This window comes from Onychomys torridus, chromosome 13 (genome assembly GCF_903995425.1).
Source record: "Onychomys torridus chromosome 13, mOncTor1.1, whole genome shotgun sequence".
NCBI lineage: Eukaryota > Metazoa > Chordata > Mammalia > Rodentia > Cricetidae > Onychomys > Onychomys torridus.
In genome coordinates, this window is record NC_050455.1 from 51,479,653 (window position 1) to 51,495,214 (window position 15,562).

General features: G+C 39.2%; 1 protein-coding gene across 3 annotated transcripts in view; it reads right to left on the minus strand.

Annotated features, from left to right (window-relative positions):
- The window catches only part of Piezo2 (piezo type mechanosensitive ion channel component 2), a 376,725-nt gene that overhangs the window by 83,555 nt on the left and 277,608 nt on the right, over nucleotides 1–15,562 (minus strand). For all 3 annotated transcript variants that reach the window (XM_036205320.1, XM_036205319.1, XM_036205318.1), the window contains exons 13-17: nucleotides 9,891–10,121; nucleotides 6,519–6,642; nucleotides 4,500–4,792; nucleotides 2,664–2,812; nucleotides 582–755 (exon numbers count right to left, since the gene is read on the minus strand). In XM_036205320.1, the coding sequence (XP_036061213.1) occupies nucleotides 582–755; nucleotides 2,664–2,812; nucleotides 4,500–4,792; nucleotides 6,519–6,642; nucleotides 9,891–10,121 (971 nt within the window). The remainder of the gene's footprint in view (nucleotides 1–581; nucleotides 756–2,663; nucleotides 2,813–4,499; nucleotides 4,793–6,518; nucleotides 6,643–9,890; nucleotides 10,122–15,562) is intronic.

Here is a 15,562-nt window from a genome sequence, read left to right on the forward strand (position 1 = left end):
TCAGTCAGGTAAGCCTCCCTAGTGATGAGATTACCATGTGTCACCCATGCCAAGCTTAAAATATGTTTCCAAATTATCTGAATATGATTTTTGAAAATCTGCTGAGTATACTTAAGCTAACCATGCATACTGTCGGAATTCAACAGTAAATAGTTTTAGCTGTACGTATCACAACCATGTCAAAAATGGTCAAGTTGTGATATTTTCTAACAATTGACAAGTGTCACTCAGGGTCATTTTCCCTCCATCAAGTTGTCTGTGAATCCCTTCCATTCTAACAACTACTCATTTCCAAGCAGTGATCACCACTGAAGGAAGCAGCAGTAACATAGGAGAGTTTGGGTTGTCCACTCTGTCTCCATGGTGACAAGTCACATGGGGATCATCTCATAGGGCATCTTGCGGCTCTGTTTCTGGGACACACACACACACACACACACACACACACACACACACACCCCAGTGAGAAATTCAAGGTTGACAGTCCAAGTTAGAGTGCTGGATTTGGCTTCCCACTGAAGTAGGGTACCAGGGAGGACATTACAGGAACAGGAGAGATGAGGCTTCTTTCATTTACTCACCTGTAGATGGTGTTGTCTTCTTTGCTGGGGATGGACTTGAGGTCTGTGAGTTCCAGGAACCGGTCATGGAAGTAGTGAAGGTGTAGGATACACACCAGCAGAAAGGAGGTGGGGATGAATATGCGTGTGAACAGTTCCGCCACAGTAAACTGCTTCAGGCCGAGATCCTCAAGCCTGTCAAAGAAGACAGTAGAAAAGCAGGGAGCTTTCTGAGGCACTACTGACCAGCCTCTCTCTCATGAGCCACAAAAGCCATTCTATTTGCTTTTGCAATGAATAACTCTTTCCCTACTATTCACACCAATCCAGCTCGCCTGTCTTCACAGCAGTCGGTAACAACTCAATTGTAGCTGAATTCAGCAGCTACATCTCTATCCTTATTTTGTTTGAGCGTTAGTTTTGGGGTCAATGCATCACACATCTCTGGTTTTCTCTTCGGCTCCACCTTCTTCTTTGTACTGTTCATAGCAACTGAAACACCATTAGATTAAGTTTGGGGTCCCTTTCCTTTCACGCTTCTTGGGTGTTCTCATCATTCTCCATGAACTTACCTACCTTTCTGTTGCCGAAACGAAAATGCTTACTAACAGCACCACAATTCCCCGTGAAACCAGACCCACATTTCTACTGGAAACCAGCTGCTCAGCATTGACTTCACAGTCAACAGTGGCCTTGGCTTCCCTCTTTTCTTTGGCAAAGCCATTCTCCACTCTGGCCTCTCCTGAACCACTAAAAGGTGCAAACATCTGCTTTGTGCAAAGTTTAGACATCAGGAAGCATCCCTGGTTCCTATACTACTCCTACATGTTTGTTTCACCCCATGAGTGCCTCTGACAATTCCCCCCACCCACTGCACACACAACCATCATCAGCCTCTTCCTTCTACTTCGTCTGAGGAAGAGCCTGTCTTTCTCACAGGGCAGTTGCTAAGTGCATGCCATGCGATTTTGTTTCTGTTCCCCACAAATCACATTTCCTCAGCTACTCAAGGGATCTTGCAAGAATTGAAGAAAATTCCAGCAAGAATAAAATAAAAACTTCTTGCTGCACCGTGGTCTAGGCCTTTGTTGTGCACCCCCCCCCCTCTTGCTCTCAGAAGGTGACTTCCTTCCATCCCTCCTCTACCCATCGCCAGCTCCATCTTGCTGTAGGGCCTTTGCATCTGTTGTTCTTTCTGCCTAGGATGTGCTCCCACGTCCTACATTCACAATCCCATTTTCCTAAGACAAGTTTTGTTTCTGTGCCTCGGGTAAAATTGAAAGGACACCTCGACAAAGAATTCTGAGAGCATCATTCCATTTCCTGCTCACTGCAGCCCTCCTGCAGCCCAGTGTTACCTTCATAGACTAATGTAAGTGTTAATGGCTTACAGGCATCAAGGTAGATTGTTTTTTGGCTGCCCAGACTTCAACTCTCTCTCTTGTTTCCTGTCATATCCCCAGCACAGGACAAGTATTCAACGAACATCTACAATGAATCCCTGTGGGTCTATTTGTCTAACCATACATAAACTTTTTCTTTTATTCTTTCTCCTTGACATCTCTGCATTTCAGATCAAGACCCAGTTATAGCTGGATTTCTCAACTAATTACGGAGACTTGTAAGAGAAAATCAGAAAGAGAGAACTCTGCTGCATGCAGCAGTGTGCAATTACATCACTCTTGGACAGCAGCACAGCAGGAATGTCTTTCCCTGTGGCACCAACTACTCCACAGAGTCTAAGCCTAGGTAAGAGGCAAATGAATCCATGAGCCTCCCATCGGCTGGAAAACTGCACTGATATGAGGGGCAGAAGGCATGGCATTATGCTAGGCAGCTGTGTTTCACACAGGATGGATACCAGAAATCATCTTTCGCTAAAATGGGGCTGAAAAATCTTTTGCTAGCCATCCATCATGGAATCATTAGCACATTTCAAGCTCATAATTTGACAGAGGGAACATAGAAGAATGGAGCTCTCTAACTTGCCTTGGAAGCCCTTATAGACATTCATAGCATCACTGAGTTTTCAGGAACAATATGCATTAAGAGCGTCAACATGTTTCCCCCTTTACCATCCAATCCTAGGCAAAAATCACTTACTTTTCCTTCTTTAAGCCAGTCATGTTTTGCCACAGGCCTGGGAAGTTTTCAAATTGGTAAGTGTATATAAAGATGAGCACCAGCATGGTATAAATGACCACTGACATCCAGAAGTATTTCAAAATTTTCCTCCACCATTCATAGTGCACCTGCAAATCAGACATTGAAAAGCAAAGGAAACAAAAAGAAAATGGAAAAATGATTGGAAAAAGGGAAAAAAAAGGCTTATCTAGGCAGCTGGCTTAATTAAGCAAGGCACTGAATTTGTGTGTGTGTGTGTGTGTGTGTGTGTGTGTGTGTGTGTGTGTGTGTGTGTGTGTGTGTGAATCTGACATGACATTGATTTTAATTTTAGGTTCTTGAAGGTTCTTTTTTTGCAGTTTAGTTGTGTGATAGATGTTAGAATTCCAGTTGGACTGGCCTTGGCTAACTTTGCATAAGTTGCTAGACCTCACTGCTTCCAGCTTCTCCTCCATGAGCACATGTTTTGCAGAGTTCCCAGATAGTATCCAGAAACCTTTCAACACATCTCACCTCTAGATCAGGGGAGATCAGGGGATGGTGGCCATTGTGGGTTTTGTGTTTACAGAAAATTACACCCAGTTGACAATATTGTATTTAATAAACAAAAGTGTGAAATATTCATTAGAGGACATCTCTCACACCTTAGAGGTATTCAAGATTTCATCAATTTCTGCTAAGAACATTTTCAAACTCTCATTTTCACATATAAAGAACTATTGTCATTGCTTTAGGTATTCTGTTGTATGCCCAAAAGAATATTGTACTGTTATTCTAGTCTGTATCATTGGACTCCCTTCTAATATTAGTCCAAATTAAGTTTGTGAAGGGGTTAACTCATTCTAATATGATTATTTCATGCTGCTAAAGCTCTTGCTGTCTCTGTCTCTCTCTATCTCTGTCTCTGTCTCTGTCTCTGTCTCTCTCTCACACACACACACACACACACACTCACACATGCACCAACAGTTTCCTGATACCAAAGCCTGCAATATGAGCAAGCTGGAGAATCCTTAATTACTTAAGATTATCCAGCATTCCTCTTAAGTTATTAAATGTTAAAAATATAATCTAGATACAAAGATTATTTTTTTAAATCAAGATTTTTTGGAAAACATGAATTTAATTTCTAAGTTTTTTCTTTTTTTCTTTTTCTTTTTAAGCTGAGGATCGAACCCAGGGCCTTAGCAATTGCTAGGCAAGCACTCTACCACTGAGCTAAATCCCTAACCCGTAATTTCTAAATTAAATTCTAAATTCTAATTTAAAGAACCTTAAATTTTAAAATAAAAATGCCTAATATAGTTCTTGTTTTAACTCTGTCATGTTTTTTTTCACTTTTAAGTACAAAAGATAATACTTGATAGTGGCTGTGTAAACATCTGATATGAAGTCCATAGCTTCAGAATGGCTGTTTTAACTGTATGAAAGTTCATTGAGATGTATAGACATTGGGGTTTTTTTTTAAAATATTGGTGTGCTATTTTTTCTTCTAGTTTTTTTACAAGGGTTTGAACTATTACCTATAGAATAAACTATTGATATACTTAAGTACCTAAAAGATTATTTTAAATATATCGCTGTTGGACAAAGGTTATGGACATTGAACAAATAGAAATTTTGAGAGAGAGAGAGAGAGAGAGAGAGAGAGAAGGAGAGAATACATTGATTCTAAGTCATTCTTGACTATAGGATTCTGAGTGTCATCTATCAATTTCTAGAATATGGTGCTCTTTATGGAGAGAAGTCATGCAGTCATCTCTTCTCGCAGGTCAGGTGTGAGAACTAAAAACTCAGGCACATGTGTTTACCTACCTGGTACAAGGCCACACAGAACAGGAACAGCACCATGTAGATGATTTTGTACATGACGATTTTCCCCTCGAAGCTGACAAAAAAGAACATGCCCCCGCAGACGTAGATCCAGTACTTAATGAACAGGGCCACCACCAGATTGCCCAGCACCTTCATGATGTCCTGGTCATCATCTTCTTCTACTTCCTCTTCCTCTTCCTTCTTTAGCTCATGCCTTTCTTCCTTTATCTCCTCTTCTTCTGCCTTCTCTGCGGGCTCTCCTTCCACTTGTATATCTTGGAGCTCCTCATCTTCTAAACAGAAGACCATGTCATGAGTCCTGGCTGCAGCCATGCTTTGGCTATGATGTATGTGGACAGGGAAGCATGTGTTTCCTGAATTATTAAATGACTCTGGATGGCTCTAACAAATACGGCACCACTGACAACCAACTGACAGCATTTGTCACGTTCCTAAAATGGAGTATCTAAGAGACTATCTTACACTAATCCCTCTGTAGCCCTTTTTCCATTTCCAGTATTGAAGGTCAGACAGTAGAAAGATAAATGTGTTAATAGTCAAAATCACACCAGGACATCACCGCTCTTTCTAGTTGTTCCATAGCTCTAGACAACATAAGCAGGATAAGATTGCGACAACTGACTGATGCTAGTTGTCTGAACCCAAAGACTCAACTAACTAAAAGCATAATAGTTAAGGCCAAATGCGATTTAGTTTAAATTAAGTTTAAACCGTAATTATTATTAAGATTAATCCAGGGGTTGGGGATTTAGCTCAGTGGTTAGAGTACTTGCCTAGCAAGCGCAAGGCCCTGGGTTCGGTTCTCAGCTCCATTAATCTAAAATGTTTTCACAGCTTGGAATGAAAGAAAAATCTCATCTTGAGTTAAAATAGGTCAGTATCGAGGAAACTGTGTCAGAAGTTACCTGCATTGTCTTTCCAAAGCTACCTAAGTTTACTCAAGAAACCAATGGATTTCCGGGGCAAGGGGAGTAAAGCTGAAATGGAGCTTAGACTATTTATGCTGAAGTAACCATTCTTGACTAAACTTGAATGGTTACTAATTGTGCTGAATAGACGTTCAAGCTCAGATAGGCAAGTTTAAATCTTAGTGCTGTTGCTGAAACAAGAATCAAAGCCTGGGCTTCATAAAAACTAAAAAAAACACTATTAGCTGCTCCAGGCTGGGTTTCTCGTGGTTTACTGCATTAAGGTTGCCAGCCCAGCTGCTCCATGTACTGGTTCTTCCCTTTGCATATGGTGCTACTTAACTTCTTCTTCTTCTTTTTTTTAAGATCTAGTTTATTTTTAGTTATTTGTGAATGTGATAGAGGAGGGTATGTGTACATGAACACAGATGCTGGTAGAGGCCAGAAGAGGGCAGCAGATCCCCATGAAGCTGGAGTGACAGACAGTTAAGGGTTGCTTAATGTGGGTGCTGGGAATTGAACTCATGTCTTCTGCAGAGGCATAATGTGCTCTTAACCACTGAGTTATCTTTCCAGTCTCCATACTTCTTTAATACCATCTAATCCATTTTATAGACAATAAACATACTTACTCATCTGCCCAGGGAATTAGAGAGCACGTTCTCATTTATCTGTACAGAAGGACTAAAGCTAAAGACAAGTTAATAAATCACTACCACTCCCTCTCTCCCTCCTCCCTTTCCTCCATTCCCTCCTGCTTCTTTTCTTTCCTATTTTAAAAAGCCAAGAATTTAAATTCAGAAGATTTGAGTTAATTCATTGGTTCCAATTTTTACTAGAAGTATGTCTTCAGAAAAATTTTCTCTGATATTTAGTGTTGTCTTCCATTGGGAATCACCTTTTTGAAAGTCAAACAACACAGTTTTTAAACTTTCCTATGGGCTCACATGTGTGCTATAGAGGCCTCATATCCCCTGGAACTAGAGGTACAGATGTTTGTGAATCACCACATGGTGCTGGGAATCGAACCTGTGACTTTTAGAAGAGCAGCTAGTACTCTTAACTACCATCATTCCAGTCCAGCACTTACCCCTTTCTTCAAGTTCTTGACTTCCAATTTTGACTTCCGACAAAAGTGCTTCCTTTTCCTGAAGGGCCTTTTGCTCTGTAAGGTGCTGTCTCAGGAGTAGCCAAAATGTGATGGTAAAGAGAATCTGAAAGCCGAACAAGTGATGTGGGGGTTCAGTAACGTTGGCATCGCTTTCTATCCATGGTTGTGGGAGCATGATGTACAAGCCTTTCTATTTAGCAATCTCTCCAAATGTGAGCATCATCCACATGCTATGGTCATATGAAGCACCATTAAAGGCCTCAGAAAGATGAACAGTTTTTACATAACAGAAAACCAATATTAGCAACTAGATTCTTTCAAGGTCAGTATGAGAGACTGATTTCCTCTTGACAGTCAGGCCCCAATAGAGTTTGGTGTGTCTTGTGTAACAACCCTTTGACACTTCAGTATCCCTTATTTTGAAGATTTCATTGGAAAATAATTTTTCATGCCAGAAAATATACTGACTTCTTATTCCTGTTCATCTAGCAATGGCTAAGAAAGAATTCCAAGCTCACTCCTGTCTATGTTGACATTTCTTGGGGCTGGGAAAAAACTCCCCTACTCAAGAAGCTTATTTCTCTAGAGAATATGCTGCCCAGCACATAGTAGGGACATTTTTTTGTTTTGGTAATAGTATTATTGAAATATAACTCACATACCACACAATTTACTCATTTCAAGAGTATGTTTCATACGTGGTATTTATAGGTAGGCTGGAGTTCAGCATGCATGAAGCTATGGATTAATCTAAGAATCTCCTGAGAAGTGTCTACTTGTGAGTTTCAGTACACTTCCAGGGTCACACAACCATTACTGCCATCTATTTTGACATCCTTTCATTGTCCCCCAAAGCAGCACAATTTCTTCCATGCCTTTCTTTCCTAGATTAGTTCTAGCCAATGATTAATTTCCTTTTTGTCTGTACTTATCTATACAATGTGGACATTTAAGTAGAAATAATTACATAATACACACTCTTTTGTAAGTGACTTAATTACTTAGCGTAATAGGTTTAATCATATTATAATATGTATATAGTACTTCATTCTTGTTTTGCTTTTTTACTAGGGAACAGCATTTCATTTTATAAAGATGCAGGCATTTGCTTATGTACACATCAGTTGAGAACATTTAAGTTGCTTCCTTGGCTACAATAAGTGACATTACAGTTGACATCCATGTAAATTTCCCCATGTCTCTGTGTTTCCATCTGTGTTGGATAAGTATATAAAGCTACAACTGGCACTGCCCATCTGTGCTGTGTGTTTAAGTTTCGTTGGAACCAACAAATGTAGGTTTTCCAAAGCTGCTGCACCTATTTCCACCCCCGCCAGCAGTGTGTGACCATCCCAGTGTCTCTACATCTCAGTAACATTTGTCTGTCTTTGTTGATTCTGGACCTTATATCTTCATGGACATGATTTGTTATCTGGTGGTTCAGGAAAGGTTTTCAGTAAATATTTGCCAAAAAAAGGAAAGAAGAAAAGTTAAAATAAGAATGAGTGATTTTGCTTTGTGTCATCTCTCACTTCACCAAGTCATATGCCTTATCATTGGTGATAACAAATCCTAATAACTACACAGAGACAAATGAAGTCATTATGTGGGAGATTTCATAAGTTCAGAGTTATCTAAAGGGAGACCTTTGTCTCCAACAATAAGTTTTCAAAAAAAAAAAGTCATGGATTTATTTCAAATAACGTATTCTTTCCAAAAATTAATACTTTTAGATTACATAGAATTTAACCCTACCAATTAGCTGACACTTTTTTTTTTTCAGTATCTCTCTGGTGTTTTGGGTTAGCCTGCAATGGATCAACACAGCTGAAAAGGTATAGTTTGAATTTCTCTTATATAAGTTTTTATTTCTCTTATGACAGTTTCTGTTGTCAGATAGAGGGAACTAGTCAGTGACAGCATCATCAGGAGTTTTCAGCAGGAGGCACATCTGGGCAGATGAGCAGGTGTTGGGCAGGCCTAGGGAGCTGCTCTGATGATTGAGATTTTCACTGTCTGGTAAACAGAGGGCCGTGACATTCACCTCTTTTTTTTTGAGAATGGGTTTCTCTGTGAAATAGTGCTGGCTGTCCTGGTGCTTTCTCTGTAGACCAGGCTAGCCTCAAACTCACAGAGATCTACCTGCCTCTGCCTTCCAAGTGCTGGGATTAAAGGCACTTGACACCATGCCTGGCCCCGGCATTCAGTCTGCTCTGAGGATACATCTTCTGCTTAGCCTGTTCACTAAATACATGTGTGGGGGATGCCTGGACACTCATAAATGGCAGCTTCCAGAAAGAGACTGTTTCACATTATATGACTGTGTCTTTTAGAGACATGAAGTTTCCTATATATCTAGTGGTAAAAAAACATTTGAAGGTTTATTCAATGTATAAGCTGACTGATTTTTATTGTCTTAATGTTGTCAACATGTAGGGAATGCATGTTTGGACTCTGTGTGTAAAACAAATAGCAAGCTGTGCTATTTAATCTTCTAAAATCAAAACCATTAAAATGATTCAAGAAAATAAACAGGCAATGAAATGATTGCAAGATTTTACTGCAGATGAAGTCTGGACAGCAAAAGAAATAATAATCAAGTGTTATCATTTCTGTTACTAAAAATGCTCTTAGAACATAATTGGGAAAACACTGTCCACAGTAAATTATTGTCTGTGACCGCATATGAAAAGAAGCTGAATGTTATAAACTGCCAACCTGTCAAAACAATTCTCCAATTCCTTCATATATTTTATGTTGCACTTTCTATTTCACATTGTATGATCCTCTTTCCACATCTACTGATACAGGAGACACCTGAAGTAGTACAATTGATACTATAAAGAATTTGCTAATAAATTTAGGGAATACTAAGTTACACAGACTACACATAATTACTATTACATTTCAAATTACAAAAATAACTCACAGTATAATTTTTTTTAGTAGAAAGACTGTCATTTCTAAGTCAAAACTTAGAGACATACATGTTGTTTAAGTCAGGCTTGATGGGCTATTGATCCCAGCCACTCAGGAGGCTGAAGCAGGTTTGTAAGTTCAAGCCTTGCTTGGGCTCTAGAGTAAGTTCAGCCCAAACTGGGCAATGGTAGGGCTCAGTCACAAAATAAAAGAGCAAATCAATCAAGGGCCAGAGATGGTAGCCCAGTGGTGATGTCATTGGGGTTCTTCTCCAGTTCTTAATAAAAGAGAGGTGTTCAAACAATGTAATCTACTTCTAAGTCTCTGGTATTTTTATTGTCAAATCATTTAGAAGCTACTTTTATGAAAATTTACTTGTGGTGATTATAACATTATTACTGTTCTTTCTTTCCTATCTCCTCATTCATTTACCTTTGAAGCAAGTTCTCCTGGCTCTTTCTTTTCTAGAAATCCTGGGACCTTCTTGATTTCAGGCAGTTCAAAGCTCCATATGTACTGCAGTACCAGCAGCAGATTGGCATAGACAACCATGAAAGGAGAGCTGATCATGGCGTATTTCCTCCTGTTGCGTATCATCCAAAGAGTGCAGGACCAAATCAACAGCACGAACGTCAGCCAGCTGTGGTAGGTGATGCTCCACGCCTGCAGCGCCATGGGGACAAAGGACAGCTGTCAGTGCAGCACACTCTGGGGAGTCCAAAGTTCTCCACACAGAAAAGGTAATGGCATTTCGATGATGAGAGACTAGTATGTGGATAACGGAGAGATCCCAGTCTGTGGGCAGGGAAGGGAGGAAGGGAAGGGAGATGGCTAAACATGACACTGGTCTTGTGCTTCCTTTAGGGCAGTCAAAGGCCTTTTAGCCAAAATCTCTTTATCTTTACCCTACTTTGTAATATGAAAACAACTTTGTTTCCCCCAATAATCTGGAGTTGGTGATTAGTTATGCTCCTGAAGGAGTGTGGGCTACAGCTGGGTGAGAAACAGGAATTCTAAGGACCAGAAGTTGAGACTAAACATTCATGTCAAGTAGACATACATGATAGAAATTAGAAATTTTACTTAAAGAAACTGCATGTTAGGCATCTAAACACTGAACAATGAGGGCAAGTTGACAAAGGCCGACCTCAGCTTCTATCCTATAAGAATAAATAGTGGTCAGATCCTATGGGCAAATGATGTATTTTCCTTATTGCCACAAAGTTCTCAGAGACTGAGGAGTGCTATCTCAATGGCAGCTGGCAGATCAACTGCCAATCAGGCTCACGGATGCTATCCATTCCAGGAAACCTGCTACCTGATTCTGGACTTCTCATCCTGTACTCTTTTGTGAAAAGGCCCTTTGAAATGTGTTCTGGATATAACTGAGACTAACTGAAGTCAATCTCATTCCCAAATGCCGGGAATTACCAAAAGAATCCTCCAGCCCAGGAGGCATTAATAGTTTGTTTTGACTCTGGAAACTAGACAAGAATGAACAGAAATGAAACCCAAATAGGAAAAATATCTCTTCCCAGCAATTTGAGATAAAGCACAATTTGCTTTGTAAGTGAGTTATTATTATTATTATTGTTTAAGATAAATTAGGGATGAAACCTGTTTATTTAAGTTATGTTAGTAACTGAAGGCTACTATTGTCCGGATTATTTTCATAGTATTATTCTTTAGAAATAGTGTTTCTCTCAGCACCTCATGGAACCTTCTCAAAACTGACCACATATCTGGCCACAAAGCAAGTTTCAACAGATACAAAATTTTAAATAACCCCTTGTATCTTATCAGACCACATGGATTAAAGCTGAATTTCAACAATAACAGAAAACCTACAAAGCCATGGAATCTTAATAGCTCTCTACTGAGTTACCACGAGGTCAAGGAAGAGATAAAGAAAGAAATTAAAAACTTCCTAGAATCCAATGAACACGAATGTACTACATACCCAAACTTATGGGACATAATGAAAGCAGTGCTAAGAGGAAAGTATATAGCACTAAGTGCCTTCATGAAGAAATTAGAGAACTTTCAGACCAGTGACTTAACAGCACACATGAAAGATCTAGAACAAAAAGAAGCAGACAAACCCAAGAGGAGTAGATGGCAGGAAATTATCAAACTGAGAGCTAAAATCAATAAAGTAGAAACAAAGAAGACAGTACAAAGAGTCAATGAAATGAAGAGTTGATTCTTCAAGAAAATCAAAAAACTGGAAAAATCCTTATCCAAACTAACTAAAAGGCAGATAGAATACCCAAATTAACAAAATCAGAAACAAAAACAGGGTGGAGGCATAACAACAGACTCCAAGGAAGTCCAAAGAATCATTAGGTCATATTTCAAAAACCTGTACTTCACAAAATTGGAAAACCTGAAAGTTCATGATAGATGCCACTTGCCAAAGTTAAATCAAGATCAGATAAATATTGAAATAGACCTATAACCCCTAAGAACATAGAAGCAGCCATTGAAAGTCTCCCACTCAAAAAAAAAAAAAAAAAAGGCCAGGGCCAGATGGTTTTAATTGTAGAATTGTATGAGACTTTCAAAGAAGAGATAATACCAATACTCCTCAAATTATTCCACAAGATATAAATAGAAGGAACATTGCCAAATTCTTTGAGGCCACAGTCACTGTGATACCCAAACCACACAAAGACTCAACAAAGAAAGAGAATTACAGACCAATTTGACTCATGAACATTCAAAGTGAATCCAAGAACATATCAAAAAGATCATCCACTATGATCAGGTAGGCTTCATCCCAGAGATGCAGGGATAGTTCAAAATACAAAAATCTGTCAATGTAATCCACCATATAAACAAAATGAAAGAAAAATATCACATGATCATCCCATTAGATGCTGAGAAAGACTTTGACAAAATCCAACATCCCTTCATGATAAAAGTCTTGGGGAGATCAGGGATACAAGGAACATACCTAAACATAATAAAAGCAAAATAAAGCAAATCAACTGCCAACATCAAATTAAATTGAAAGAAACTCAAAGCAATTCCACTAAAATTGGGAACAAGAAAAGGTTTTATCTACCTATCTCTATATCTATTCAATATAGTATTTGAAGTTATAGCTAGAGCAATAAGACAACAAAAGGAGATCAAGAGGATACAAATTGGAAAGGAAGAAGTCAAAGAATCATTATTCACAGATTATACAATAGTGTACATAAGCAACCCCAAAAATTCTACCGGAGAACTCTTGCAGCTGCTAAAAACCTTTAGTCAAGTGGCTGGATCCAAGATTAATTTTAAAAAATGAGTAGCTCTCCTATATAAAAATTAGGGCTGAGAAAGAAATCAGGGAAACAATACCCTTTACAATAGTCTTAAACAGTATAAAAATCTTGGTGTAACTCTAACCAAGCAAGTGAAAGACCTATATGACAAGAACTTCAATTCTTTGAAGAAAGAAATCGGAGAAGATATCAGAAGATGGAAAGATCTCTCATGCTCTTGGATTGGTAGGATCAATATAGTAAAAAAATGGCAATCTTACCAAAAGCAATCTACAGATTCAATGTACTCCCCATTAAAATCCCAACACAATTCTTTACAGACCTTGAAAGAACAATATTCTACTTCATATGTAAAAACAGAAAATCCAGGATAGCTAAAACAATCCCGAACAATAAAAAACAAAACAAAACAAAACAAAAAACACCACTGGAGGTATCACTATCCCTGATTTCAAGTTTTACCACAGAGCTATAGTAATAAAAACTGCATGGTATTGGCATAAAAACAGACAGGTAAAGGCAAAGGACACCATCAATGAGACAAAATAGCAGCATACAGAATGGGAAAAGATCTTCACCAACCCCATATCTGACAGAGAGCTGATTTCCAAAATATATAAAGAATTCAAGAAACTAGACATCAACAAACAAAATACTCCAATTAAAAAAATTAGGTACAGATCTAGACAGAGAATTTTCAACAAAGGAATCTCAAATGGCAGAAAAACATAGAAATGTTCAGCATCCTTAGCTATTAAGGAAATGCAAATCAAAACAACTATGAGATTCCATCTTACACCTGTCAGAATGGCTAAGATTAAAAAACAACAACAGCAAAAACACAAGTGACAGCTCATGCTGGAGAGGATGTCAAGTAAGAGGAACACTCCTCCACTGCTGGTGTGAGTGCAGACTTGTACAGTCACTTAAGAAAATAACATGGTGGTTTCTCAAAAATCTGGGAATCAATCTACCTCAAGACCTAGCAATATCATTTTTGACCATATACCCCAAGGATGCTCAATCATACCACAAGGATACTTGTTCAGCTATGTTCATAGCAGCTTTATTTGTAATAGTCAGAACCTGGAAACAACCTAGATGTTTCTCAGTGAAGGAATGTATAAAATAATGTGGTAGATTTACACAATGGAGTATCACTCAGCTGTTAAAAACAATGATATCTTGAAATTTGAAGGCAAATTGGATGGAACTAGAAAAAAATCATCCAGAGTTAGGTAACCCAGACTCTGAAAGGCAAACATGGTATGTACTCACTCATAAGTGGATATTAGCTATAAAATAAAAAATAACTATATTATAATCTACAGACCCAGAGAGATGACTAGGTAACATGAAGGGTTCAAGGGTGGACCCCAGATCTTCCTGGGAAGGAAAAATAGAAGAGATTTTGTGAGTGGACTGTGGGTGGGGATGGGAACATGAGAGAGAGGTTAGGTTGGAGGGGAATGCAGGGGGAGAATACTTAAAGAGACTACTGGAAAGGGGCGGCATTTCATGGTCAGGTAAAAACCTGGTACAAGGATGCCTCCCTAAAGGAGTCCTAGCAATAGTGGATATATAACCTGAACTGGCCATCTCCTGTGACCAAGCAAGGCTTCAAGTGGAAGGAGTGGGAAACCAACCCAGCCTCATAACCGTCAACCTACAGTCTGTCCTGCCTGTGGGATGTTCTGGGATAAAGGTGGTCTAGAGATTGAGGGGGTGGCCAACCAATGACTGGTCTAACCTAAAACCCAGGCCAGGAGAGGAAGCCCACCCCTCACACTGCCTAGAGCACCAGGACCCACAGACTGGATGACCCAGAGACCTAGGATAGAACCAAATGAGAGCAGAGGGGAAAAAAAATATCGAATGATGTCAAATGCCTAATGATATCCTGCTATACTCATAGAGTGGTGCCTAGCCCAACTTTCATTAGAGAGGCTTCATCCAGCAACTGGAGGAAACAGATGCAGACCCACAGCCAAATATTAGATGGAGCATAGGCAATCCTGCAGAAGAGATGGAGAAAAGATTGTAGGAGCCAGAGGGGTCAAGGATACTGCAAGAAAACCCACAGAATCAACTAACCTGGGCTCATAGGGGCTCACAGAGACTGAACCAACAACCAGGGATCCTGCATGGGTCTGACCTAGGCACTCTACATATACATTATGGTTGTGTAGCTTGGTTTCTTGTGGGGCTTATAACAGTGGGAGCAGGGGCTGTCTCTGACTCTGTTACCTGCTTTGGGGACCTTTTCATCCTATTGGATCACCTTGGCCAGCCTTAATAAATAGGGAGGTGCTTAGTCTTACTGCAATTTGATATGCCATGTTTTGTTGATATTCATGGGAGTCCTGCCCTTTCCTAAACAGAAACAATGGAGGAGGAATAGATTGGAGGATGAGAACAGAGAGGGATGAGGGAGAGAAGGAAGGGGAAACTGACATAGAATATAAAATAAATAAATATGTAAAAAAAAAAAAAAGAAATAGTATTTCTCAAAAGTTAGGTTATATCTAATACATTTGCATTATATGTCAGAGCTAATGGATTTGTACTAAACAGCATATTTAATGTATTTTACTCCAGCATGCAACCCATATATTGGTCTGCCATTCATGTATGAACCAGAAAAATAATCTTCAGGATTCTTCAGTGCTAGAAGTTTTTCTTCCCCACACTGCTCTTTTGCAACATGGTGACATCATAATCACATGAGGAAAAAAAATAAACACCTAACAAATTTTTTCTTTTCAAGTGTCTTTCCTTTTCATTGCCAAATCGTACACCTATCTTAGTGGTGGCTATTAAGATGTAGAATCC